Source organism: Melanerpes formicivorus, unplaced genomic scaffold (assembly GCF_026170545.1).
Source record: "Melanerpes formicivorus ecotype bairdi unplaced genomic scaffold, bMelFor1.0.p_v2 SCAF_14, whole genome shotgun sequence".
NCBI classification, from domain to species: domain Eukaryota; kingdom Metazoa; phylum Chordata; class Aves; order Piciformes; family Picidae; genus Melanerpes; species Melanerpes formicivorus.
Genome location: NW_027142366.1, coordinates 9839288 through 9867258, shown reverse-complemented (window position 1 = coordinate 9867258; position 27971 = coordinate 9839288). Strand labels below are relative to the sequence as shown.

Sequence of the window (27971 nt, the reverse complement as noted above, 5' to 3'; positions counted from 1 at the left end):
TATCCAGCAAGAAGCATGTGCTGCCCCACACCTGCAGTTCCCTTTCTGACTGGACAAGAACAAGCAGCGGTGGGGGGGGGAGGGGGTGCCGAAATCTCCATCAGTTTAGGACTTCTGACCATGAACTGGATAAGCTTCCTAGGAAAACACTACTTAGAAATGTCCAATTCCATTTACAGCTGTGGAAGACTGAAGTAACTCTGCTTGAAGCTAATCACCAATAATAGCATAGTTTAAGTCCAAATGACAATGATCTTTATTTCAGGTCTTGGCTGAGCAAGGACAGAAACAGAGAGCCCATGGTGGAGCCGCACACAGGACATGTCCCCTTCCTCCTCAATACGCAAATTACAGAAGCTGTGTGATGCTGGCAGTGCAAGTTAGCCACTTCCCTCTGACCTGCACCTGTGTCCCACTTCCTGCTGTGTCAGCACCTTCACAGAATCAGAATGGTCTAGGTTTGAAGGGGCCTCCAAAGGTCATCTAGTCCAAGCTTCTCCAGCATCTTCAAGAACTTCCCAAACAACACACAGGGCAATGACCACAGGAACTGTACCAAGAACTCCTACTGCTCACTTTTGAAGAGCAATCACAGCCAGAGGAATTCATCTCTGGCTTTGCCCCAAGAGAGCTGGATGGGGAGGTCCTAACCCCTCCTGTCCCCCAGGGGTCTCCACCATGGGTGGCTGCCAGCCCTACAGCAGGCACAAGGGCTTTAACCCACAGAACCTGTGTCTGAAGCACAGCAGCCTGTGCTGCATGCACAGCTGGAAAAACAAGCAACATTTCAATTTGCCAGACAGCTTACTTCCAAAGACTGGTTTGGCTCAGTCTTGGCAAGTGTGGCTAGGCTACCTTCATGTAAAAGTTGTCCTCCTGGGCAAGGCCTTGTACAGATTCCATCTCTTTCCCATTCTGTCTGTTTTCCCTCAATAGCTCTACTGGTCTTTTTTTAACTGCAGGTGCCAGCTGGGAGCCTTCACTGTGAATGGTGGGAGAATCAGAAGGACAGCTGTCCACAAAAGGAGGAGGTGGTGACTTGTCTGAGACCAGGAGCTCTAAAGGCTCTGCAGTTTTTCTTTCTAAGTTCAACCCAGTGCTGTCCAGTGACTCCTCTGGTAAGGCAGCTACTGAGCCATGCTTCCTTCCTGCTGCATGCTGCATCACTTCTTTATTTTGCCCTGCCTTTCCAAGTTCCCTCAAGTGCTTGTATGTGTGGCAGTGAAAGTCAGCATTTGGCCCATTACTGCTTCTCTCCTGCACTCTTTGTCCAGCAGAGTTAAAGCTGTTAGGCTTTGTTCCCTTTGTAGTCCTTCCTCTGCTGTTAAAACCCTGACAGTTCTGTTCTAGTAAACACAAAAGCCATTCCTCTCTGTCCGTGTTTTCATCTTTGCTATGTGCAGACAGCTTGTCAGAGCTGATGGTCCAGAGGCTGCCATCACTGGTCTGTATAATACCCTCACTAGGGGCTAAACATGGGGCAGTGCTGCAGTCAAAATGCTGCACAACCAAACCCGTGTGGTCATCTGTCCTCTGGTCAGGTGTGCAGCTAATGGTATCTGGAGGTGCTTCTCTCAGGTTGCTATACAAAAGTTGGATGAAAGGCTTGTACGGTGACCCAGAGTTACCCTCCCTGGCATCGTCACAGAATGTGCCATTGCATTTAACTGCATTATCAAAAGGTTGATAACCAGATGGTAGAGCACCAGTGGAGCAAGGTATTATAGTGGCTTTCTTTTGAACATTTTGATATGTTACTTGCTTGTGTATTTCTTCCTCTGGCAGGAAGGCTGCAGCACTGTCATTTGTGGGTGTGAAGAAAGATGGAAAATCAGTCTGCTCTGAAGAGGTGTTTTGAAAACCCAGCTCTCTGCAGCTGGTATGACATGTCCCACTGCTAGGGGGCTGGTAAATTGGATCTCTGCAGTTAAGTTCTGGTGTCTCTGAAATCTGTGCCAAAGGCAGTGAGGAGCACATACTTTCAGAACACTGAGCCAGGCTGCTGTTAGCCACAGACTGAGACAGAAGAGTATCAAAGCTCTTATAGGCAGAGCTACTTGGTTCCTTGAATGCAGACACAAGAACATCAAAGCTCTTGTATGCAGAACCACAGGGCTCCACAGATGGGGATATAAGGGTGTCAAAGCTCTTGTAGGCAGAGCTACACAGCCCCATGGATGGAAACATAAGGGTATCAAAACTCTTGTGTGCAAGACTGCTTACACCATCTTCTCTGGTCCCACAGGATGGAGATTTGGATCCAGGATTAGGAGATTCCTGGACCAGAACACATGAATCATGCTGACTTCCAGAACTGCAAGGAGAAAGGCTTTGGTGAGCTGTACATTGAAGACTTCTTGCATCCAGAGAAGCAGAATTTATGCTGGAGCTTCGATAGCCAGATTCAAAGGATTCTTCTGATTGTTCTGAATTCTTGCTGGCTGTACTACAACTGTAGTCCTCTTGAGAAGCTTCAGTGAAAAGGGAGACTGCATGAGAAATACCAGAGGGCTGCTGATGCTGGGCTGTACTTTCCTTTGGATTTTGCTGTGATGCATTTCCTGACTCAAGTTTCTCAAAGGTTTTATTCTCACCTCTGGTAAAGTCTGGGTCTTTGTTTTGCACACTGTTTTCATCTGCCAGGAGATCACTGAACATCCTAGCTATGGCATCATTGTGTTCTCTGAAAGCATCAGCACTGCTCTCACGAGGTTCAAACACGGGGAGCTGGTCACTGGTCTCCTCCTGGCTGTCAGCCTCTGTGTCTGTTAAACACTCACAGATTTCTATGGACTCCACAGGAACTGCCTCAGGGGTTAGAACTGCACTGCTGCCTTTTGGAAACCACTCTCCAGGCTTGCTATGGCAACTGCAAGATTTCTCAACATTTCTGATGTTATCGTTTCCCTTATGGCTTGACGAACTTCGAGACAGACAGTCTGTGCAGCTCCTGGTTTTGGAAGTAAAGCAGAAAGGACAGTTAACATTTGTGTAATAGAAAACTATTTCATGCTGTGAAGCAGAGCATTTGTTGGGGCTTGGTGTTTGTTTGAGTTTCTTCCTTTATCTTACTTACATTTTGTTTTCCGTGTGACTCTGCTTTAAGTCATGGAAAGGGAACTTAATTTCATCAATGTAGCACAAAACTGAAAACTAACAAAGACACAAATGAGATTTAGGAAACATCTGAGCTGTGTTTAGTATCCCTTGCACTAGCCAGATAATAGCACTTAACAACACATTCTACTTCTGGTGATCAGACACAGGTATTTTTTGCAAAGCCTTTAAATTACCTTGACATTTTTAACAACCAGATGGCTGTTTGCTGGATTTGGGATTTGATCCCACCATTCTTTCTTCACTCTGCAAGGGAAGAATTAAAATTATTTTCTCTGACTGTATTTTGGTTCCATCAGTGCACACTTCCCTCTTCTGTTCTCTCCCTCTCCACCATCTGCGCTGCAGCAACAGGAAGTGCTTGCTCTAAGTGCTGCTTCTCATTACCCTAATGCAAAGATGTTGGTGTGACTGCTCTGCACAACCAACCATGTTGTGTTCTTCTAATCACGCCTGAATCAATGGGCAAAACAGGGCCTGGCTTTCACATTGCCACTAACAAAAAAAAGAAAAGTGAAAAGAAATACAGATATTGAACCATCATTACTAGAACTGCAGTAAAGAGAGGACTGAAAACTGACAAACCCTGTAACCACAGCCTGTTTTGACACTGTAGCCAGCCCAGTCTAGTAGGATTAATAGGGAATATTCAGTTATCTGCTCAGAGAATAACAGTGTACAAATTATTTGTTTGTGAAGTGTTTGCTCAGGGAGAGCGAGATACAGGTGCTGAGGAAAACCAAAACATTAGATTGCTGCTCTACTACACACTGAGCCATTCTGATATCTGGGCAAACTGCTACTCTGTAAAGCCTGTGAAGTGTATGCTACATACTTGGTAAAACAGAAGTAACAGATGACAGACATTGCCATGATCAGTACGCAGGACACAGGAACAGCCATCCGCAGAGCATCCTCAGCTGTTCCTTGGGAATCTGTGAAATAAACACACCCGTGTACGTGCATGCAGACGCAAGGCCTGCAATACCAAGCTCACTGATCTTCCCTTGCACCTGAAAAAAGGGCTCCTTCAGAAAATGTAAAATAAAGTCTCCAGCAGATAAAGAATAGAACACACACAGCTAGCAGCTGTGGATGCACAGCATGTCAGGAAAATCAGCACAGGTACTGCAGTTACTAGGAGCTGGAGAAGCCAATGTACTGTGAGGCCACTTGTCAGCTCCCAGGGACAAACCTGTCAGTCCCTAAAGTGGCATTGCCACTATGTATCTTGTCCTCTTCCCTTGGCTCTTCAGAGATTTTTACAAACCTTCAGCCTTCTGACATTGAAAGTATTGCTGAGTTTGCAGCCTAAATATCTCTTGTTCATTTACACTCGCTTGCTCTTGTGTCAATACTGTTCTTTAAATGTCTCATCTCCTTCCCTGGGGTCTGCCTCATGAAATTTCTGTACATTAAACACACCCCCTTACAGCCCTTTTTACACAAGGCTTCCTTTGGTCTTTTCTTAGTTTCCCCAGGAGCTGCCTTGTTCTGTTTAGTCTCTATGCAAGCCTTTGCAGATATACGCACAACATGTTTGGAGGGATGACGATGGTGATTCCATAACTCTCCTCTGAGAGGAGAGCATGATATAGATTATAAACCTACACCATCCTTTTATCAAGCTACTATTTGTTACAATACTTACCATAGCAAAACTCAACTTCTTCACTCCATTCACTCCAGTAGGCTGGATAGTTGGGGTACTTACACCTCACGCTTGCAACATAAACATATCCCCTCTGCAGCGAGCTTGCAACAATTTCAAAGCTTTTAGCCTGGTAGTTAATTGCTTTTACAGAAACCTGAAAAGAAAGTTGGAAAGGCCCTTTTGATTACTTGATAAGGTGAAGGGCTGGCGACAGCAGTTGACAGACAGTGGTGCTGTGTGTTCCAGTGCCCTTTCACAGCTCAGCAGGTGACTAACTGCACACCTAAGCTGCTGGGTGTGACATCTGCTGGCTGTCAGGAACAGGTAGTATTTGTGACATGCATGTGCTTTCCCTGCCAGAAGCCTCACAAGCTTAATGGCCTGATTGTTCAAGAGGCTGTCCAAAATGCCCCAACTGTCTGTGGAGTCATTAACAGCCTCCAGCTTCCTGATGTGTAAGGAGTAAATGAAGTTCAAGAAACAGAAGCATTATTTTCTCAATCTCTATCAAAAGCAGCATAACATTTTGGAGTAGCAGTCAGAAGAGTTTCAATCCTTTAAAGCCAGCTGAACGACCCTGGAGCAATGTGACCTGTGACAAGTGTGTGACCAGCAACATGGGAGGCCTTGCCCTCCCTGGCCCTTACACCAGTACTCATTAAATGTTTTCAAGACTTTTCAGAGGACCTTTTAGACTTGAAAGCTTCCAGGGAGACAGAAAATTAAGACAATGGCTGTCTCTTACCTCTGTTGGGTGATGTTTCCTCCAGTATTTCACTTCATAAATGACCATCTGTCCAAAGAGCATGGATGAAGGAGAGTAGCTCTCCTCCCAGCTCAGATTGAAATTACCATTTTCGGCTTTCTCAATGGCAAGATTTTTGGGGGCCCTTGGCTTAACTGTATGTTAAAAAATACAATCAAGGAGAACATGGCAATGGGAAAGCACCAATAGAGAGAAGTAGAGACAAACATTCATCAGACACCAGATCTCATTGCAGTCAATGCATTCAGTCCTTTACACTGGGATGTAGCACAAGGATATAAAGGCCAAGCCACAGCAATGGCAAGGTATTCTTTAGTGAGCACTGAACCTTCCAGCTGGCTGAATAAACTGCAAGTTCACCCTGTTGCTGCTATAGCTTTCAGCCTGGAAAAAATGGAAACAGCCCACTATGGGGTAGGTGTAGAACTTGACAACATCACAGCCAGGCTGGCCTGGCTACCTGTCTCCTAGAAACTGCTGCATGCTCCTACTCCTCCTGCTGATAAGCAGCAGTGACAATCAAGTATTCTGAAGAGAACCACCTCAGCTGAATGTCTGCCTAAGGTCTGTGAACGAGTTCCCTGGCTGTTTGAGGTGACAAGTGCTATAAACAAGCACTGCTCTAAACAAACCAGGTGCCCACTCAGACAAACCAAATCCACACTCTGTCCTGGGCAAGAGCAGAGTCATTACTTTTTTGTCACTGGTTGTTATAATCCAACAGCAATTACTGTAAAAAACTCTTTTCAGGACATTGATCCAACCAGCATGAAAAATCTGACAAGAACAGAGAAAGTGTCAGTAGGGATAGCCTGGTGTCTTTTGAGAAACTGGGGCAAGTACATTCCTCTTTGACCTTGAATACTACAGCTACGAGCAAAATGCCTGAGACCATTGAAGCCCACACACTGCAGCTGATAGGGTGCAGCTAGAGGAAGAATCATTCTCTGCTTGCTCCATTCCTTACACTCTAGTCCTAAAGAATCCACTCTAGAATTGGGTTTCCAAGCCAAATGGATTTTACATTTAAAATAGCATGGCATTTTCACCTCTGATAAGGGAAAAACTCTTCCAATGACACAAGGAGTTGGCTAAAGCAGTCTCTTACCAACCAGGGCTGGTGTAACATTGTAATTCCACATGACAGTCCCATTGAACTGCAAGGCTAGAATGTACATCAGGCTTGACACAAAAAACTTGGCATGGATTGTGCAGGTGCACTGCCTGTCCTTCCCATTCTCAGGAACACACACACTGTCTCTGGAAAACAGGCAGACAACAAGGTGATGATTGGAGTGTGTGCACACAGCTTCTTGGAAAGCTCCAATCAAGTTTCCCAGTGTATAGAGCTAATCAAAATTGAGGCAAACAAGCTCAGTTCCTAGAAGGGTTTTGCCCAAACTCAAACCAGAACTGAGCTCCCTCTCAAAAAACCCATCCTCCCAAAATACCCCTGGGACACTTGTATTTGTACATCCAGTATTTTGCTATGAGAATGGGGAAATACTGGAACAGGTTTCCCAGAGATGTGGCTGAGGCCCCATCCCTGGAAACATTCCTGGCCAAACTTGATGGGGCCCCGAGCAACACCATCTTGTTGGAGGTGTTCCTGTTCACTGCAGGGGGGTTGGATAAGATGATCTTTGAGGATCCCTTCCAATCCAAAGCATTCTGTGGGAGGCTGCCTAGGGTGCAGTGACCATGAGATAGTGAAGTTTTCAATAAGCAGGGAGCTAGGGAGGAGCACCAACAGAACCTTCACCTTGGACTTCCGAAGGACGGACTTCAGCCTATTTAAGAAACTTGTCTGCAAAGTACCCTGGGTACCAGCCCTCATGAACCAAGGAGTTCAGGAGGGTTGGACCTACTTCAAACAGGAGCTCTTGAAGGCACAGGAACTGGCGGTTCCCATGTGCCGGAAGGCAAGCCGGCAGGGAAGGCGACCAGCCTGGATGAGCAAGCAGCTCCTGGAGGATTTAAGGGGGAAGAAGAGGCTGTATCACCTTTGGAAGGAGGGGAAGGCTTCTCGAGGTATGTTCAAGGAAGCTGTTAGATTATGTAGGAATAAAATTAGGGAGGCTAAGGCCCAGCTGGAACTGAAGCTGGCCACCTCAGTCAAAGACAATAAAAAGCATTTTTATAAATATATTAACAATAAGAAGAGGGGCAGGAGGAACCTGCACTCCCTAGTGGACCTGGAGGGGAACGCGGTGACTGAGGATGAGGAGAAAGCTGAGGTCCTGAACACCTTCTTTGCCTCAATTTTTAACAGCAAGGCAGGAGTTCAGGACGAGTGGCCTCTGGAGCTGGGCGATGGGGTCGGGGAGCAGTGTAATGCCCCGGAAATCCATGAGGAATTAGTTCGGGACCTGCTGAGCCATTTGGATATTCACAAGTCCATGGGACCGGATGGGATCCATCCTAGGGTGCTGAGAGAGCTGGCAGATGTGATAGCTAGGCCACTCTCCATCATTTTCCTCCAGTCCTGGCTCACAGGTGAGGTCCCAGATGACTGGAAACTGGCCAATGTGGTCCCCATCCACAAGAAGGGTCGGATGGAGGAACCTGGAAACTACAGGCCGGTCAGCCTGACCTCAGTGCCAGGGAAAGTGATGGAGCAGATTATCCTGGCGGCAATAACTGCGCACCTGAAGGATGGCCAAGGGCTCAGGTCCAGCCAACATGGATTCAGGAAGGGCAGATCCTGCCTCTCCAACCTGATCTCTTTCTATGATCAGGTGACCCGCCTGGTGGATGTGGGGAGGCCTGTGGATGTGGTCTACCAGGACTTCAGCAAGGCCTTTGACACCGTCCCCCACAGCAAACTGCTGACTAAGCTGTCAGCCCGTGGATTGGACCACTACACTCTGTGCTGGGTTAGGAACTGGCTGGAGGGCCGGGCCCAGAGAGTGGTCGTGAACGGTGCCACATCCAGCTGGAGGCCAGTCACTAGTGGTGTCCCCCAGGGATCAGTGCTGGGCCCTGTCCTCTTCAACATATTCATCGATGATCTGGATGAAGGGGTAGAGTCAGTCATCAGCAAGTTTGCTGATGACACAAAGTTAGGGGCAGATGTTACTCAGTTAGAGGGTAGAAAGGCTCTGCAGAGGGACCTCGACCGACTGGACAGATGGGTGAAGTCCAATGGGATGGCATTCAACAAGTCCAAGTGCCGAGTGCTGCACTTTGGCTACGGCAACCCCATGCAGAGTTACAGGCTGGGGTCGGAGTGGCTGGAGAGCTCCCAAACAGAGAGGGACCTGGGTGTGCTGATCGACAGCCACCTGAATATGAGCCAGCAGTGTGCCCAGGTGGCCAGGAGGGCCAATAGCATCCTGGCCTGCATTAGGAATAGTGTGGCCAGCAGGAGCAGGGAAGTCATTGTGCCCCTGTACTCTGCTTTGGTTAGGCCACACCTTGAGTACTGTGTCCAGTTCTGGGCCCCTCAGTTTAAGAAGGACATCGAAACACTTGAGCGTGTCCAGAGAAGGGCAACAAGGCTGGGGAGAGGCCTTGAGCACAGCCCTATGAGGAGAGGCTGAGGGAGCTGGGATTGTTTAGCCTGGAGAAGAGGAGGCTCAGGGGTGACCTCATTGCCCTCTACAACTACCTGAAGGGTGGTTGTAGCCAGGAAGGGGTTGGCCTCTTCTCCCAGGCAACCAGCACCAGAACAAGGGGACACAGTCTCAAGCTGCGCCAGGGAAGGTTTAGACTCGAGGTGAGGAGGAAGTTCTTCACCGAGCGAGTCATTCGTCATTGGAACGGGCTGCCCAGGGAGGTGGTTGAGTCATCGACCCTGGAGGCGTTCAAGGGGAGATTGGACGTGGCACTTGGTGCCATGGTCTAGTCATGGGGTCTGTGTTGATAGGTTGGACTCGATGATCCTCGAGGTCCTTTCCAACCTAAGTGATACTGTGATACTGTGATCTGTATGGCACAAAAGAAAAACCTGACAGGAAGGCTGGGGATTGATACCCAGAGGAAAAAATAACACCCTCCAGCACACTGCAGCCTCTGGAGGAACAGACTCACAGCTTGCTAGTACAGGAACAGGTTTGCTACAGGGAGCTGATTTGGATGTCTGTATGGAGAAATCATATGGAGAACAGAAGAGCCTAGATGCATCTTCCTGTGTAGGAGATGCTGACCAGCCCTGCTGCAGAAGAGGGACAACAGTCTGTGCTTGAACATGGAATCAGACTGCATGCAGAGATCACCACCTGTCCCACAGGCTACGGCCTGGTGAACCAGGGAAGGTTTGTCCAGAGATAGACAAAATTTTGCATTAAATGGGTAAACTTATGAGACCCCTGCCACTCCTACAAGTAGTACCTGATCATTCCTCTGTATTGAATGGTCTCACTAGTGAGGTCTGCAGAAGAGCAGACCACTGAACAGGGAATGCTGTTAATTGCAGCAAGCCATATTCCCTTTGGCAAGAAGACCCTAGATTCCACTTTGTCCCAGATCCTCATGGTAGGAGGGGCAGGAAATCAAAGCTGATAAGGACTATAGGATGTATGAAGTTACAACAGTGATAATGTAACATCTTATTAAACACTTACAGCAGAGGATGAGATTTGTTCCTGTAGTAGAGAAGGAACTCTTTGGAGCAATCTGTTTGCTCAGGCACCTTCCAGTGACAAACCAGCTCTTTGTCATAGTCAGTGAAGCAGGCAAATTCTTCCACGTGTACTGCAGCCATAACTAGGAAGAAGCAGCACGTGATGAGAAGCAAGAGAATTAAAAGAATAAACTAGACTAAGCAGCACATTAACCAAAGAGCACTACCAAACCCCATACTGAGTGAAGGCATTGTTACTTCTCATGTTCTGTGTAAATGGAAAGAGATGCATGGCACCAAAGGTCTCCTCTGGAGACATCTGTGGTCTTGGAAAGGAAGAAGGTATGCAGTAGTGATATTGAAATAGAAAGGCACAACTCATCCAACAGTCCTTCAATAGAAAAATCTGACAGCTCTATCTAAAAGGCATCATCATTTAGCTACAAAACAGCATCATCCTGTGTGTTAATATCAAAGAGTCAAAAGCAACAATGCAGGTAGGAGTCAGACCAAAGTCACTGAAAGCATGTATACAGGCTTCATCTACAATGGTTCAAAGCTTCCCAAGCACAGGTGCGCTCTCTCCTCCCTGCTGACCAGACCTTCTTGATGCAGGCTTTCTTCTAGCACCACCTTTTCTTAACTTCACTCAGTATTTCCTGCTCTGGCTTCTGTTGACACTGTTGTGGAAGTGTACAGAGAGCCAGAAAGATTTGAAGTCACACTGTTTCAGGCACTGAGAGGGTACAGAAAAGCCCAAAGAAAAGCGAAGCATTTCTCCTACTCTAGGGATATTTCTGGTAATTGAAGTCACACATTTTTGTTAGTTAATTAATGGTAACAGTGTTAGGTATTAGTCGTGGGGAAACACAGTTGATAAAAATGTCACCATAATAATTTCAAACATTTACAAACACACCTTCATTTGTTGCACATGAAAAGAACAGGATCCAGAGGGTACGTGGTGCAACATGTGGGCACCTTGCCATCGCTGACGCTGGCCAGGTTCAGGAACTTGTGCTGAAATTCTGCCGACAGAAGACATTATTGCAAGTTTACATCAGCAACCCAACTAAGGTGTTTAGCTCTTCCTTCTACTCTGGCAAATGTTAGGATCCACATCCGCTGCACTGCCTGATGAACCGAAAACTTGCCCATGGAACAACAGGAAGTGCAGGAGAAAAAGTTCAAATGAGCAAGGAGACTGTTCTGCAAAGTTTTAATTACTCAACTGCCATTGGCAGTGGACATACTCTTTTAGCTTCTACAAAAGCCACATATTAAAGGAAGAAGCACGAGAACCAAATCACCACCAACCAACATGTCACCAAAGCCCTGTAATGCCACTGACTGAAAGAATTTGAGAATGAAGTGCCTGATCTATTGACTAAAAAATTCTCCCCAAGCCCTGTCACCAGGGGTGCCCTAGATAACAAGGGCATCATCCTCTTGAAAAGGTTCACAGCAAAGGCCTCCTCTCCAACAGGATGCAGATTGATTACCACAGGAGATAATCAGCAAGGGGCAAAACACAAACCCAGCCATCCACAAACCCAGCCTTCACAGCTCTGGAGAAGGGGAATTATGCAGCTTTAACAGCACTGAATTCTTTAAGCATAGTAAAGCTGCCTAAGTAAACTGAAAATAAATGAAATAATTATTTAAGGCTTTTAAACAACTTATTTCCTCAAGATTCTTTTGCCAGTGCAATATGGCCCCTTAGTGGGAGATGACATTCTGGATTAGATGTGGCTGCCATCTCTCCTGTCACAAGGAATGTGTGTGGTAAAGTCACACCACCTACCATGGTGCAAGCCAGGATCTGCATTCGCTGTGAAGAGGGCCAGGCCTTGCTCAGCAACACGCTGCCCATTCATACACAACCCTCCTGTCCTTTCCTCTCCTGCTCTTGATATTTTGTGATCTCCAGGTCTGGGCCTAGTGTTGCTGCTACCTTTCCCACAGTTGCTCTGCTCACATCTGCATAGCTGCCAGGTGAGATCTTTGATTTCAAGCCCTCATGGTTTGATGTGGCTGACTGCAGCAGGGAGGGCTTTCTGCAGAATTTCTGAAGCAGAAGACAGCTCTAGAATGGATTTATTGATGTTGGTTCAATACCCTCCATCCCAAATACAGCAGTAGAACAACCCTTGACTCTTTCACCCAGTTTTTCACCAGCACAGAAGGCAAAGGGAGCTGGTGAGGGATCAGCAGCTCAGCTGTGGTACAAAGCAGGGAGGTGACTAGCTTAGGCAAAAACTCAACAAACTTTTGGAAGCACATCTGTGGGTGCTGGCAATGTGCAAGGACATGCAGCCTCAAAAGCATGCTGCCAAAGACATGTCTCCTCAGTCTCTCTGAAACTAGCAAGAATGCCAAGCCCTGCTGCTAAATATCTGCTGTCATATATTCAAATAGAATTAAATGAGGTAGCCAACAGCCAGGCTCTTCCTCAGCTGAGTAAGAGGCAGAAAAACCCACTCATTTTAATAAGACCACACCTTTTACTGATAAATGTATCTACAGAAATCCAGCTGGTGGGAAACATGGTGATGGAGTCTGAATATTTCCAATACACTTACAAGTACTAGCTCCTCACTCATGGTCGGTCTCCATCTCACTTTGTCAGGTTCATGGCCAAGGCAACTGCCTCATAATCCAGCTTTCTGCACTCATCACAAGTTACATTATATTACACTATTTCTTCCCTTCTCTCATATATGACTGAGCTCTCTTTAAAAGAAGCATCTAAAGATTAAGCATGAACAATTTTGATCTTGGAGGTTAAGAGAGAAGAACACTGTTAGTGAAAACAGAAGATTAGACTGGAAACTCTTTTGTGACCTCTCTGAGGCACCTTACTGCTCATCTTGTCATAAAGAATATACTCAGAAGATTCATTTCTCATAGCCAAGAGAGGAGCTTCTCACAATTTGTAAACTAACAAAACATGACTGAGCACAGCAACAAATGTTTCCAAAGCAACACAAGTGCCTTTGCTGCTGCTGTTGCTCAGAAAAAAATCCTTCCTTCCCTCCTTTTTCCTGTAATTCTTGAGAGGAAGTGTTTGCTCTCCAGCTCACTGTTAAGTAATGCTGTTGCATGACTGGAGTTCCAAGAAACATTTAAACTTCTGGCAGAGCATTCTGCATCTCACCAGCACACGCAAATCAGCAGATGGCAGAGCAAAATTGCCCCACAGAAGAAAGAACCCGCACACACTGATGGAAATGGAGACAAGCTCAGTCCTCACAGAACTGCAAACTTTGGAGTTTTAAATACGAATAGTGGACAACAGATCTGGCGCAAGGGGGGAAAATGGTAAAATGGCAACTACCCTGCTGGCTGCTAGCTTGCAGTTTTTCTTTGTAACAGAGAATGAACTAGCAATCTTAAAAAAGTATGTAACATACTAAAATCACAGCAAACCCAGTAACCAAACACATCCAAGGAAAGCAAGGGGTGAGCCTGAAGTGACTGGTGTGAAAGGGGAGTCTGGAAGGTGTTTAGAAGTTCCAGTAGTTAAGGATGGCAAGTCTGGTCAACCTGTCACCCAATCTGAAGGGAAAACCACTCCCCTATGCTCCTTCTCCACTCAGCTAACACATCACTGTTTCCTCCCACTACTGCTGTGGGGGAAAGCACTGAGCAAGCAGAAAGGCAAAAACCCAGGTCCTGGGGTTATAGATTCTTCATCGGAGAGGCTTTGTCCATTTTTCATCTTTTCAAACAAATGGGCACAATGGATGCATTTTTGCTTATCTCACACGGGATCTCTGATCTCACCGTATGAATCAAGAAGGAATTTCACTTCAGAAATGTAAAGGAGCAAGATAGTCTCTTTTATTCTTTTAAAATTAGTAATTTTACTAATATTTTAATGTCTCCTCATTCCACAAATTCCTTCATGTGGACTGAGATGCTTATCATTAATGCCACTTAGGCAACACTGTACAACAACATATAGATCACGTCTTCATTTCTGCACCGGAAGGGGGCACATCTAGATAAAGCCCTCGTAAACACGAAAAGTGCCTCTCAAAATGACTACAGGGGGTCCCTTTAAAAAGCGTGAAACTGGTGCATTTTGATGACTTAAACCGAGGTTTCTGCGATCCAGAAGATTTCCATACCGGATGGCAGAAATCAGCAAGGGGCACACTAACACGGAACTGGGGCACCTGAGGAATCCGGTGCTGTGACAAACTGCAAATCGTGGTTTGCAGGCAGCAAGGTAACTTCAGATATTTTCTAATTAAAATCTGAGAGAAATAATGGAAACTGATAACTTTGGACGTGTCGAGAAACAGCGCCAAAGTCACGCAACGCCGAGACCAAGCCGAGCGAACTGTTCCCCTCTGGTGCCCGCTTTCTGAGCCCCCGGGGTAAGAGTTGAGCCTAAGCTGGCCTCAGGCTTCTCGGCAAGCCTCGCTCGGGGAAGGACCCGAAGGACCCGCGGGGCTCCGCGGGCTGAGCCTCGCCATGGGCCGAGCGGCTCCCGCCAGGAAAGCTCCTCTGCTCCCGCCGGGCCGGGATTCCCGCAGAACGGCCGTTTCTCGGAATTGCACCCATCCTGCCAGACGTTATCCACAGAAGGAGGGCTCCCAGCAGAGATGCTTCTGCCAACGACTTCGCGGGCTCCACTGGATCCCGAGCCGACCCATCCCGAGAGGAGACGGGGCCGAGCGGCTCCCGCCCTGGCAGCGCCCACGGTCCCCGCCGTTCCCCGGAAGATTGCGCGTTCCGGGAACCCCGCGGCACCACCGCCCCAGGACTTCAAGAACCCAAGCGACATTTCCGAGCAGTAACTGGAACTGTGCCCGACCTGTCGCGTCTCGACGCCGGCCCACCGGGCACAACAACGCGACTTACCGGGCCGCGCCGGGCTCGGGATTAGGAGCTCCTTTCTAGTACTGGAGGGGAGCGGTAGGCAGCCGCAGAACATCAGTGGTATGAAGCCGGCTCCAGCCACAGTTCAGGAAAAAGATACCGTCCTTCTGCTGAGCGGAGAAAGGCAACCCTCCGGAGGTACCTTGCCTGGTCCGGCTCCCGGTCGGAGCGGCGCGGCAGGGGCCTCGGGTTGGGTTCGGTTCGGTTCGGTCCCAGGCGGCCCTGTGCCCGTGCCACCCGCAGACCCGCCCCGGTCCTCCGCCCCGTCGCAGAGCACCAACAGCGGCGCGGCACGGCCGAAGCAGCTCTCAGCCGGGTACGCGGGGCCCAGCCCATAGCAGGCGGGGCCGCACCACACTACCGCCCTGAGCCGGCGCTGTGGGGTGATGAGAGCGCCTTTCTGCGGAGGCGGAGGCGCGGCTAAGCCAGACCTTCCTCCGCAGGACCAATTTTTACTTGTACATCCTTTTTGCCAGGAGAAAGTATAAAATTAGGGCTATGTAGAAACATCCTCTTAAGTAATGAAGTAGAATGGCTTGCAATCTCAACATTTTAAATCTTAGCATCTAAATAAGTGCAACAAATGGTTTAAGGAAAAATATATATGTTTACAAAGTATAATTGAGCTCTACAGCAGACTATGTTGTGTCTAGCAATAACACTAGTGAAAGTAACAAACCTGGTTTCCCTTCTAAGAGTAAGTACTAATTTGTGAAAGACCACTCTTCATGTGCATTGCATGCTGCATTAAGCTGAAATATTTCTTACCCAAGTCAGCCACACACCAGTGACACTCATTTGGTCCCAGGAAAATAATTGAACAAGTCATCTTGCAAGGGGATGCTTGACCAACTGTGACATCCTGTGACAGTTTTAGGCTGTGCCTTTAAGAAAGGGACAGTTACTGGAACCACACATCCCAACCAACCTAGTTACTTCTTAGGAGAAAATGGTGAGATTTGCAGAGAGGGGCAAGGAGTGGACAGCATCTCAACTTTAGCACAGCTTTCAACAGTCTCCAACAATCCTCTAGCTTAAACAGTACAGTCAGGATGGGTGGCTAACTCAATGGCTAATAACTAAATGGCTAATAACTAAATGGCTAATAACTGTCCGAATACAAGGAGGCTTTCAGCAGAGAGATGACGGTTTGTACTCTACCTGAAGGCCAGCAACAAATGCAGTACTGCTGGGATTTATCCTAGATAGTATCTTTATCACTGTCCTGAAGCATGGTCACATCAAGCTTGCAGCTGACATCAAACTTGGGGATTTAATATCCTCGAGGGTAGCACTCATGCAGAAAGACCTAGATGGGTTGGAGGGATTAGGTAACATAAAGCTTTCAATATTCAGCAAAGGCAAATGCGAATCTCCATTTGGGAAGAAGCCCCTTGTGACAGCACTGGCTGGGGAACAGCTCCGATCCAAAGGTCCTGAGGTGACTACAAGCCTAACACAAACCACCTAATCATGTTACTTTGATGGAAGGTGTCCAGCACCACGAAGATGACAAGGTGAGCAGGCCAAACACCTTCTGGCCTTGAGGACAGCCCTACATAAACACAGGTTTCCCACACAGGGAGCGCAATCTCCCGGCCTAGAGGCTGCAACTCCACACAGCCCTGAGCAACTCAGCTTGAGCTATGGATAGCCCTGCCGCTGGAGACACACCAGAGGCCAGAGCCCCACAAGGGGAAGAGGCCGTCGCAGAGCACGGACAGCGGCGCGGCGCGGCACGGCGGAAGCGCCTCACGAAAGCTGCGCGGCCCCGGCCCCCGCCCCGGACGTGCCCTACCGTGCCCCGGAGGTGCCTGCGCGCAGGCGTGGTGGCCACACGTGGTGGCGGCGGAGCTATGGCGAAGGGATCGAGGCAGCTGGAGCGGGAGCAGGTACTGTGGGGCGGCGGGAGCGCGGCTGGGCCGGGTCGGATTGTGTTGTAACATAACGTAATTCCGGCGGCTGCCGTGCCGTTGCAGGTAAAGAAGGCGGTGGAGGCTCTCCTGGCGTTCGCCAGAAGCAAGGCCAAGGGGAAGGCGCTGCTCCTCAACGAGAGCGAGAATGTGCACCTCATGGTGACGGTCTGGAAAGTGCCGCGTGTGGCAAAGGTTATCACAATGTAAGAGATTCTCTCGGGCCGTGTGGTTACAGGGCTCGCTCGCGTCCTTTGGCTTGGAAAAGAGCACATGGTTGATTGTGAGCTTAAGGGGTTTGGCTGCCGCGATTCTGTCCTGGCAGCTCCCTTCCGAGCACTTGGCTGCCCCTACTTCCGCTGTAACGCGAATCTCGGCTGTGCCTGCTTCGAGCACACAGGGAGTACTGGGTTTGTTGGTCGCCAGTTACAAGTTAGGTGCGTTTCAATCTTGAAGCTCAAGAAATCAGTCTCTTGTTTGTCTTTAACCCACCACCAAAATCTTTAGTTTTACTTGTGATACCAAAACCTGAGCATGAATTCCAGAGGTTTTACAACTGTAGCAGTGCTATACTGGGAAAGCTCCCATCTATTTGTCTGAGACACAGTACTACAAAGACTTGTTTAAGGACTGGATGCAGCCATGGTGTAAACAGAATAGGTGGTCCTCCTCCCAGGACCTGGGTGGTAACAGCTCCAGGCAGGACAGATGCGTTCAGCATTGTATCTGACCAGAGCCACTGTATGTGACTGGTGAGCTTTCACAGTTTGCTGCACTTAAAAAGCTTAGGTTCCACTGAGAATGTTTAGTAGTTAATGAAGAACAGAATCTGGATACATAGCTTCTTGGTAGTACTTGCTAAGGGGTAATGATCTCTTGGTGTAGGCCTTGTTCTGGAGTAAACTTTTCTCCTTTCACATATTTTCTGTCCATCTCTCATTCTCATCTTAGACCACTGCCCCACGGCATCCGACCAGAAACAGCTGAGGTTTGCCTCTTCACAAAAGATGAACCAAGTTTATCATCAGAACAGACTGAAAATCTGTACAAGAAGCTTTTAATCCAGAATGGGATCAGGAGTGTTAGCCAGGTAAGAGAGATATACAATAGTATATTCCACAGTGTCATTTATTTCCTCTTAAACTAGCAAAAAGGAAAAGTAGCTTTTGTTTCCTGCTGTTTAATGTTCTACTGTCAAGGTTCTGAGTTACTGATCTCTGGTAAGATTTTTCAGGTTATTCAAACCAGTTTCTCTAAATTGCAATATTTACTCAGAATAATTTCTTCATTTTGAAATAGGTTTTCAAGCAGTCAGATGTAATTGCTAGGCAAATGCTCAATATTTAGTTTAAGCAACTGGAAAAACAAGAATATTTAAGTTCTTTGCAGCTGGATTGGATTGTTTACACTATTGGCAGTAACACTATGAAATATTTTTATTGTTGTATTGTACCTTGATTTTGATGCTAGAATGTACTCCAGTTTTCTTTGGTGATTTGCAGTTACTATGCAGGAGATCCATGTTTGATTCTTAAAGCAGAAAGTACCATACCCTTTTCCTATTGATAGTCTTAAGCATTCTAAAATGATGCTCCACAATAGACTATCAGTTACACAAGTTGATCTGTGCAGTTCTAAGAGGTATGCCAGGCTTTGTTTTTAGCAGTAGGGACTAAAGTGTTACTTGCATTGCAGATCATCTCATACAAAACTCTCAAAAAAGAGTACAAAATATTTGAAGCGAAGCGTCGCCTCCTGAACAGATTTGATCTCTTTCTGTCTGATGACCGCATCAGAAGGCTCTTGCCCTCGCATCTGGGAAGACACTTTTATGAAAGGAAAAAGTAGGTCTTTAAATTCTGTATATCCACTTTGCATTATCTTCTTTAAGATTGCATTCTTCTTAGTAAAGCTTTGGTTGGTTGGGGTTTAGAGTGGGGCTGGGTTTCTTTAATTTTGCTGTAATCCTCTGCCTTTCTTTTCTAGGACACCTGTATCTGTAAACCTGAAAGCCAAGAATCTGGCTAAGGAAATTAATAAACATGTCCAGGGGACTACACTCTCAGTTAACAACAAAGGGTGCTGTTAGTAAGTATGAGTAGATTAATGACTTTTGCTTGCAGGATGGTTCTACCTCAATTGCAGGAATTCTAAGTGAGTTCTTTTATTCCACTGATAAGTGAATAAAAGGTTAAGGGTCACCATTGCAGGTGTGGGCCATTTTGAACCTTAATCTGTGTAACAAAACCAGTAGTTTTTATTAAGAATTCTCACTGTCAAGTTTTACTTTTTGTCTCTTTTTCCTTATACCTGAGGAATCTTAGGTTGCTGTCAAACAGCAGGTACAATCTTAGAAAAATATTATTGTCAAAATAAATTAGAACTACTTCCAAAATACTCTGTTTATCTAACACTTTTTTTTCCCCCCACATATTTTGCATCTAAAAGGATCTAAACTGGTAACATGCTTAGTAATAGGCAGAAGTTTCATATCCAAATACAGAAAGGTTAATACAGGTAAACCTGTTCTGTTGCAAAAGGCTTCTGCAATAGCCAGCCATCCTTTATGCAAGTTAAGATAGCTGCAGATGAGTGGCCTTTTTTCTTTTCTGGATATGTCTAAACCCAGCATCAAGTGTGCTTATTTGCCCCAAAATAAATATTACTCTTAATTTCTTTCAGTACAACACGTATAGGTCACACTGGAATGAAAGCTGATGAGATCCTAAATAATGTCATTGCAGCAGCTGAGGTGATCGCTAAGAAGTTACCCAAGGTACTGCTGATTGATTGCATTAAAGCCAAGTCAGTGCATAACTCAGCCTTGTTGGTTTTACACAATACACTGGTTTTGTTGTTGCAGAATTGGAAAAACGTCAAAATTCTTCACCTCAAAACACTAAAATCAGTGGCACTTCCGATTTTTACTGCGAAGATCTCCAACTTGGATGAGCTTGACAGAGAGCCACCTGAAAGAAAAAAGGAAGTAAAGGTAAAAAAAGAAATAGTGCTTGAAACGTTCCATAAAACCAAATTGGAACAACTAGTTTTTCAGCTTCTTTGTGTGTATCAGTGTCTGATGTGATGGGTTTAAAAGTTAGCAGGTGAGCCCAGGCATTTATGGATACACATGGGTTAAGCCCTTCTGAGTCTGAGTGCTTCAAATAGTAATACTGACAAAACTGGAAGCTCCCTGGTGGGTTGTGAAGCAAATTGGAGGAAATAAGTAAGTTAAGTGTTTCTGGTTATGAACTGAGGGGGCTGAGATTAATTTTTTGATCTTCTGCTTGTGTTGTTTATTCATATTTGCCTTCTGAAAATGCACTCATTAACATATATGTGGATTGAAACTATGTATCCATTATCTGTTGGCTAATCAGTGGCATATGAATCGTTCACAGGTTCCTATATTTGCACAGGAGGGGTTTACTGACTTTCTGGAAAAAGAAAATCTGCTCCATTGTACTGAGTTCTGCTTATTGTGTTCTGTCTCAAACAGCTTTGGAGCATATATATATAAAACTTACAAGACTGTAATCTTGATATTATTTTTGCTTGCTTAGGAGCTATTTACACTAAACTTCTGGAAATAATTTTGCATGTGGTTGACCAGTCCAGGTCTATTGAACTGTATTCAAAGTCCTGTTTTTAACTGTATTAAAGCAATTATTACTAATTTAGAAATGTCTTGAGGATTTGAGATGTACTTCCACTTAATCCTAGGAGGGAAAGAACAAGAAGCCCAAGAGCAAGAAGGCATCTAAAAAAACTAAGTCAAGTCAAGTCACTTCAAAAACTGAAATTAAAAATGCAGCTGCTGCTGCTACTCAGGACCTTGAGATAAAAGAAAAAGCAGCAGTCCAAGAACCAGGTGATCATGATGATGAAGAAATTCCACAACTGGTGCCTATACAAACAACCATCTTAGATCAGCTGGAGGTAATGGTTTAATAATTTTGAGAGACTTGCATTTCAGTCAAAACTAAATGTTCTGAACTGTTTAGTTGTTCATTGTTGCTTAGGGAACTGTCTGTAAACACTTCAAGTGAACTGAATATTTTGTGAGTATATCATAAAAGCAAGAGCTGAGTGCATGGGAAGGTAGTTAGTTGGGGGGAGGGTGTATTTTTTAGTTCTCTTCTGTTACAGACAAAGGAAGCCAGTGGTTATTGTCCTTTTACATATTTTTCTGAGTAACAGCCATTGTTCTAGGTTGAATAACAAGCCTGAAGTCAGAAGAAAAGGTAAATGACTGAGAAGCAGCTTAATACTAAAAATCGTGAAAAATTTTACTTCAGAATTTATTGGGAAAATGTTTTTATTTATTTTAATCCTGCAAAATCTGAGGAAAAACAAGTTCTTCACCATGAGGGTGGTGAGACACTGGAACAGCTTGCCCAGGGAGGTGATGGAAGCCCCATCCCTGCAAGTTTTGAAGGCCAAGCTGGATGGGGCTCTGAGCAGCCTGGTCTAGACTGAAGAGTCCCTGCCCATGGCAGGGGGGTTGGAACTGGATGTTCTTTGAGATCCTTTCCAACCCTGACAATTCTGATTCTAAGCAACATTCTCTGGATATGCAGCATTAACAGTCTAAATTGAGAGCTGGCAGTTTGCATGAAGTACTATGTGGATTTATTGTTGCCAGTATGATGCAGACATTGTCATCAACATGTCTGCAAAAGGTCCAGACTGATGATACCCTCATGTGTAACGAACATCTAGGAAAGATAGTGGGATAAATAAAACAGTAACACTTAAAAATTCAAATTAGTTATATTGCATATGTGATTGGAGCATATCCTTGTGATAGATACAGCTAGAGAGGAGTTCTGGGAGTTGCTCTGATGACAGCAGCCATCTTTCACGAGGGCAGTGGGAATATGTGATGAACTCCAAGGAATTTTAGGCTTAGTGCATGGAGAAGAGTGAAGTCAGTTTGCGTGTGTACAGCTGGACTTCCAATGAAGTTGAGCTGTATTGAATGTATTAAGTCTAGAACTCTAGTTTAAAGCTATGCCAGCAGAGGTCAGTAATTCACTGGCTTAAGAGGATCCTTGCATGTTATATTCCTACTTTCTTACTATTTTGTTGGGTTTTTTCCCATTATTTTCATTATTCCTGTGTTTAATCCTCTCTTTCAAGACTGAAATGTGTACAGATCATTTGGGCTGGGGCACAGTTCAATCTATAGAAAGCATTTGTCCCTGATAATGACATCTTGAAAAATAGTAAAGATGTTTAAGTGGATGGGTAATGTTTTTTTTTTTTGTCTTAAATACAGAAAATGAAATCAAGTGCAGGAAACCTGGGCAAGAAAACAAAATCATCCCTTGGCAAGAGAAAAAAACAACCTCAGGCTCTGGAGACTCCAAAACCAAAACATAAAGTTACAGAAGAGAGTGCTGACCTCCAGACATCACCAAAACAGAAAAAAGCCAAGCAGCCCAGCATGCCAAAGGAAGCAATAAAGGGGAAAGAGCTTAAAAAGACTCCTAAAAAGCCTGAAGCAAAGTCTTTTGCAGCACCTAAAGCTGGCAAATCAATAGAGTCAGCTAAGAAGTCTTCAAAAACACCAAAGCAAGCACGCAAGAAAACACCCAGGCCACAGTCAGCTTGAATGGTTTTTGTTGTAACAGATTTTATATAGTCATTCAGTGGAGTCTTTTTGGTAGACAAATATATTAATGAAGTAAAATACCTTAAGAAAATCTAATCCCAAGAACTTTTTTCACCAAGGCCTGTAATGAGTGATTTGTGTTTCCTCCTCACTGATGGGCTGAAACAAATAAACTTGTTACTGTAATTGCCTCTCTTTCTTACCTTTTAACTTTTCCTGACCCAAACTAGCTGCACTCAAATTAAGTGTCAAAGGGCAGACAGATGACTATTCCAGGAAAAAAGTGAGAAATGTTTTATATGTGACACCTTCCACAAGCAAAGCTTAGTAATGGAATGGACATGGGCTGAAACAAAAGAACTATGCATAGCACAAGCAGCAATCTATTTAACATGCAATTTGAAATGTGAAATAGCTGCTCCCCTCTTTAAGTTCCACATAATGAAAATAACTTGATCCCTTTTGAACTTACTACAAATATTTAGGTTAACAGCCTGATAACAAGTGAAATGTAAGGTATTTTTAAGTTGGTTTTACCTAGGGTGTTTCTTCTCGTGCTGTATTCAACCTCCTCAAGCATGTACCTGAAGTAGTCTGTCTGCTGCCTACCAAAAGCTGTCTCTTCTTGTAAGAGTGGAGATCCACAACATGTACATTAATCTCAAAACCACCTTTTCTGGGGTGCATCCCCTGCTGGGTGTCGTGATTAAGGCAGATGAGGCAACACTGTCATGGGTACAGTTAAATGGGTCCAGCTCTGTCACCCAAACAGTGACCATTACTCGGCAACTCCAAAAACACCGGCAGTCGCTACGGACCCGTCCTCAGCACCTGCTCCTCCTATTCTCTTGGATGGTGCAAGACAGGAATAAACTCCAGCTGCCTGCACGGCTTAAAGGCAAGAGAAAAGGCTCTCTCAGGTCGCCCAATGCCGCTGATAGGGAGAGGCCAGCTGCAGGAACCAGGTGTCCTGTCAGCCACCCCAGAGGGACTGCAGACAAGGTGTGTGCTGCACCGCACCGCACTGCTGTGAGCGGGGCGCCGGGTGAGGGCAGTTCCCGCCTTCCACCTCAGCGGCCGCTGGGGCGTGGCCAGAGCCTCTCCGCCAGGGGCGTGGCTCCGCGCGCAGGTGCGATGGAGGGGCGTGGCCCAGGTCGTCCCCTCAGGTGCGGGCTGCCTGAGGCGGCGGTGGCGGCGCTGCTGCTGCCGCCGCTCCCCCGCCATGGCGGCCCCCGGTGGGCTGGGCCGCTGCGTGGTCGCCTTCTGGCTGGCGCTGGCCTTCGACGCTTTAGGCTTGGCCGTGTTACTGGCCGGCGTGTTCGCCGACGTGTTCTTCTCTGACTTGCTCATCTACGCGGGGGGCATCGGCATTTTCCTCAGCCTCATTTGGTGGGTTTTCTGGTACGCGGGTAACCTGGAGGTGCCGCTGGAGGAGCTGCGCGACGACGTGGGGCTGGCACCACCTAAGGGTCGCGGGGACAGCTTGCTGCGGGACCTGGTGCACGGCCTCAGCCGTCGTCTCTCCTCAGCCTTCGCTCCCGCTTCGCGTTCCCGCGCTGCCGCCGCCGACCTAGAGCTGCAGTGTGCTGGGGGCCTGCGGGGCCGCCCCACCGACTCCAGCAGGTGAGACAGGGTAGGCTTCTGCCCGCGGCTGCGGAGAGGCCAGTCCCGGGGCGCGCCGCCGTGCCCAGTTTACAGCTTTCGGGAGGGGTCAGCGGAAGGGAATCTGGGGACGGGGAGAACCTTCAGTTTGTCTGGAACTTGAGAAGCTCTTACCTGAAATTCAGGGAAAAGTTGATTGCTCGTTCACAGCTGACACCAAAAAAAAAACCAACCCAAACCAAACAAACCACACCCCAAACAACCACCCCATCTCATCCCCCCCCACCCCCAAAAAAAAAAGGAAAAAAAAAAAAAAAGTTGCGGGGAATGTTTCTTCGCTGAGGCGCTGATAGGAACCGAGGGAAAGGCGGCCCGAGTTCGGTTAGGCAGAGACGATACTTCCTGTAGACATCTCAGTGTGGAAAAGGCCAGCGTGAGTGCGATGGAGTTCGCGTGAGGAGAGCTCACTGCAAGGTCTATCAGAGTGTAGGCACAGGAGCTGTGTGCTCTTCTGAACCGATCCTGACTAAGCACCGCCGAAAGTAAGTGTGAAATAGCCATTAACTACCACCCACAGGAGCTCTTGTGAGGTGAAGCTCCCTTTTCATCAACACGAAATACCTCTTGGAGAACAACAGAGCAGGTGAAAATGCTGACTTGTATTTAACTTAAGGGCATAGTTACAGCTACTAGTTTGAAATTCATAAACACAATTCATAGTTAAACTACCTGTCTTGAACCTCAATCATGTGAAAAAGATGTGCTACTATCCAGCATGCTAAGGAAAGTGCCTAGGTTCAGCTTTGAAATGTCGTTGAAGATGAAGCCTTGCAAAATATCCCCAGTGTGCTCATTAATATGGCATGTGTAGTAAGAAATGCATGCTCAATGCCCTGAAGAAGAGGGGCAGGGGGGAATGTCAACCTTTCAGTTCACTATGTCAAGTCCATTTCTGAGGGAACTGTAAAATCAGTTTTGTACCATATATCTGAACTATGAAGGATTCTGTACATCTTAAGAGTTCTGATTCACTGTGTACAAGATCAGCTTTCCCTGCTACTTCTTGAAACTAAATCTTGAAGCTACTGTTGGCTTACAGCAAAGGACATGTGGAAATAATTTCTTCATGAAAGCCATGGAATTTTATTGGGAGAAAGTTATAATAGTAGGGAGATGCAATACAGGTAACTATTGCTTAAGAGAAAACTTGTAGGTGGAATAAAACCAGCAGCAATACAACTTTAGAAGATTTGTTACTGCTATTTAGTTTATTATTAACTATATGTGCAGTTAGAAATCAGGCTGTTAAAAATGAGTCATTCTACTCTTTAGACTTTTTCTTTTGTCTGAAATGGATTTAGAGCTTAAAAGAGCTCCATATTTGGAGGGAAGAAATGGCATTTGTTAAATGCCTAACCTTTTTCATGGTTACAACTAGAGAGGGCAAGTAGACCACGTGCTCCTTTTAGATGGTCCTGCTTTCAGCTTACATGTGTAGATGTGTTTTGCTGTAATAATCTTCCAGCAGTGAAAGTTATCCATTATTTTTACATTTTTCAAACTTGCATCTTACTGATTGTACTCAGGAAGAATTTATGGCTTATTATTACTAACTAAAGAAGCAGGTGTGCAGAGTGCTTTAGTACAAGCTCTCCCAAGTACACAGTAGCTTCTAATGCTACAGTAAACAAACTTTGGTACAACTGCATCGCTAATGGCAATTTGGAAGGAACCAAGATAGAGGGTGTGGGTGAGAGTTGTTACATGCTTTAAAACGAACTCTATGATTTTCACAGTAAGATAAAGGGTAATAAACAATTGAACCCCCAAAGACAATTCAGGGATCCCTTGGGATGTAAGCTTATCTGAAGTACTTTGTAACTTCTCGTAAACAACTTTCTGACTCAGATCATCCCTCACTGATAGCCCAAATCCTCTCCCCATCTGGAGATATTTATGAGCTTAACCAAACGGGTTAAACATGTTTGGGCAGGTATTGTCAAGAGAGGAGAGGAAAAACCACTACCCTACAAAAAACCATCAAACCCAACCAAAGCTACACCCACTAACAAAAGCACCAAGAAAAGCCAATGCAAGCAGACCAACCAATGAACAAACAACCCTCCAAAACAAATAAAGAAAACTGCAACCACCACTGGCAACACAAAACTTTTGACACCATACTGGCTGCCAGAAGATCTTCCTGAGCTGTTACCTTCATATTTCACCTAATATAAGAGTTGCAAGTGTTTGGAAAATGAGCTGTTGCGTCAATAAGCATGTTTTATTTCAGAAAACTACTTAGAAAATGATGTGTTTACTTTTGTTAATAACTTCCTGAAGTTATTACTGGAGTACTGCATGCTGTTCCAATTTCCTATCTTAAAAGTTATGTAGAAAAAGTGAAAAAAGTAAAAATTCTCAGTATATGGAATTAAATGTATCAAAGGAATAACAAGGAGAGTGGCATCCATGAGTCTGGAAAGAGATGCAGAGTATAAAATATCTTAGAAATCTATGCAGTCATAATTGGTATGAGAAAGGTACATGGGAAATGACTCTCCCAAGATCAAGCAGGAACCAATGAGTTGCCATATGCTGGGTAATTGAAGTGTGCCAGATAAAGAAACAGAAAATGTTCAAAGATAATATATTAGGCTCAAGAAGACCAGTGGCAGTTGAGATAATATCTTGAGGAGATATTACTGCAGTGCTGTATTCTTATGCCTTTGTTGAGACATCCACACTTGATCCTATTGGATATGAGCTGTTAACCTGATGGATCTTTCATCTGGGTCCCAGCTGGTTATTAAACATGAGAAAAAATACTTTTGCAACTGGCTTAAAATAACAGTTTAGAGTTTGTATGAAGAGTTTTATATTTGTTTTAAGGCTATTTTGGAGTAACCTTTTCTTAATGTGTTATCTTCAAGATCTGTTGAAGACACGACTGTCGAAGTTACTGCCTCAAAAAGTGGAGGAAGTGCTGCAAATTATGGAAAGAGAATTCCCCACTCCATGCAATAGGATTCACTCATTATGGAATAATCTCTGCAACCAGTGTGGACTGTGTATAAAATGGACACATAGAGCCCTATCTGCCAAACACACCTATTTCAGTGTTGGACTGGACGGTGTTTTGTGGATATTTTTCATCATTTCAAAAGATAAATGAAATTAAGAAGGAAAAACTCAAAACAGGAAGCAAACCTGATTGACAGAAAAACCACTTCAGCATGTAACATAGACATGTTTTTATTTTTAATAACCTGGGAATGTATGGATGAAAAGCACTTGCACAATGAAAAGCTCTTGCACTGTTTTACCAAGGTCTGGAAGTTAAACTTACTGTGAATTTTATGATGCCAGTGCAATACTTTTGTTTGTAAGGGTGCTTTTAAAATATCTATATTAAACTACTGATGCAAAGCTGCAAATGTAGTAGAATGTTTTTATAGTGTAAATACACAATTTAGAGTGACTCTTGTAAAGTTGCACCATTATTTTGGAACAATTTGGATTTGGGGGGTTTGTAAGTGTACAAGTGAAAAATAGAGATACTGTTATACCAGTACATTCTTCCTACTTGCAAATGATGTAATATGACTTTAAGAAGCAGCATTTTTAGTCCAGTGATGTTGGGAATTATTTTTCTAATGCTGAAGCATTTGGGGAGGGGAACCACCAAAACCTCTCTCTAATGATTAACACCGTGATGCCTTATAAAATGTAAACAAATTTACGTTCAGATGTACCTGCGAAGTAGGACCTGGGAAAAGGTTTATTTTGAAGTTAATGATACCCAAAATGATGGTGTGAGAAATGCCTCACGAGTTCCTCTGGTTTTG

General features: G+C 45.4%; 3 protein-coding genes across 3 annotated transcripts; 2 read left to right on the top strand and 1 right to left on the bottom strand.

Annotated features, from left to right (window-relative positions):
• Positions 1–232: 232 nt before the first annotated feature.
• Positions 233–15263, bottom strand: IL4R (interleukin 4 receptor). The gene is made up of 10 exons (XM_068146884.1): positions 14974–15263; positions 11021–11129; positions 10103–10244; positions 6646–6797; positions 5517–5671; positions 4769–4925; positions 3953–4052; positions 3294–3363; positions 3077–3153; positions 233–2950 (listed from the first exon to the last, which is right to left on the bottom strand). Exons 2-10 carry the CDS (start codon positions 11088–11090, stop codon positions 847–849), a joined length of 3027 nt encoding a protein of 1008 aa, XP_068002985.1. The 5' UTR covers positions 11091–11129; positions 14974–15263; the 3' UTR covers positions 233–846.
• A 1538-nt stretch (positions 15264–16801) lies between these two features.
• Positions 16802–22707, top strand: RSL1D1 (ribosomal L1 domain containing 1). The gene is made up of 9 exons (XM_068146883.1): positions 16802–16883; positions 16971–17110; positions 17856–17994; positions 18600–18748; positions 18891–18992; positions 19587–19680; positions 19768–19896; positions 20628–20843; positions 22186–22707. Exons 1-9 carry the CDS (start codon positions 16848–16850, stop codon positions 22519–22521), a joined length of 1341 nt encoding a protein of 446 aa, XP_068002984.1. The 5' UTR covers positions 16802–16847; the 3' UTR covers positions 22522–22707.
• Positions 22708–23682: 975 nt separating this feature from the next.
• LOC137445299 (transmembrane protein 238-like) lies at positions 23683–27560 on the top strand. The gene is made up of 2 exons (XM_068146882.1): positions 23683–24144; positions 27057–27560. The coding sequence occupies exons 1-2, from the start codon at positions 23744–23746 to the stop codon at positions 27148–27150; spliced, it is 495 nt and encodes a 164-aa protein (XP_068002983.1). The 5' UTR covers positions 23683–23743; the 3' UTR covers positions 27151–27560.
• The last annotated feature ends 411 nt before the right edge of the window (positions 27561–27971 follow it).

What these genes read in the sequence shown, in the direction of transcription:
- IL4R (XM_068146884.1), bottom strand. Translation starts at nt 11,090, where the DNA reads ATGGCAAGGTGCCCACATGTTGCACCACGTACCCTCTGGATCCTGTTC. An exon ending in TGTTACACCAGCCCTGGTTG is followed by an intron (nt 5,672 to 6,645) that starts GTAAGAGACTGC and finishes TTTAACATACAG; the next exon opens with TTAAGCCAAGGGCCCCCAAA. An exon ending in TGTTACTTCTGTTTTACCAA is followed by an intron (nt 3,364 to 3,952) that starts GTATGTAGCATA and finishes CTTCCCTTGCAG; the next exon opens with AGTGAAGAAAGAATGGTGGG.
- RSL1D1 (XM_068146883.1), top strand. Translation starts at nt 16,848, where the DNA reads ATGGCGAAGGGATCGAGGCAGCTGGAGCGGGAGCAG. An exon ending in GGCAGCTGGAGCGGGAGCAG is followed by an intron (nt 16,884 to 16,970) that starts GTACTGTGGGGC and finishes GTGCCGTTGCAG; the next exon opens with GTAAAGAAGGCGGTGGAGGC. An exon ending in CCATCTTAGATCAGCTGGAG is followed by an intron (nt 20,844 to 22,185) that starts GTAATGGTTTAA and finishes TCTTAAATACAG; the next exon opens with AAAATGAAATCAAGTGCAGG.
- LOC137445299 (XM_068146882.1), top strand. Translation starts at nt 23,744, where the DNA reads ATGGCGGCCCCCGGTGGGCTGGGCCGCTGCGTGGTCGCCTTCTGGCTG. An exon ending in CGCCCCACCGACTCCAGCAG is followed by an intron (nt 24,145 to 27,056) that starts GTGAGACAGGGT and finishes GTTATCTTCAAG; the next exon opens with ATCTGTTGAAGACACGACTG.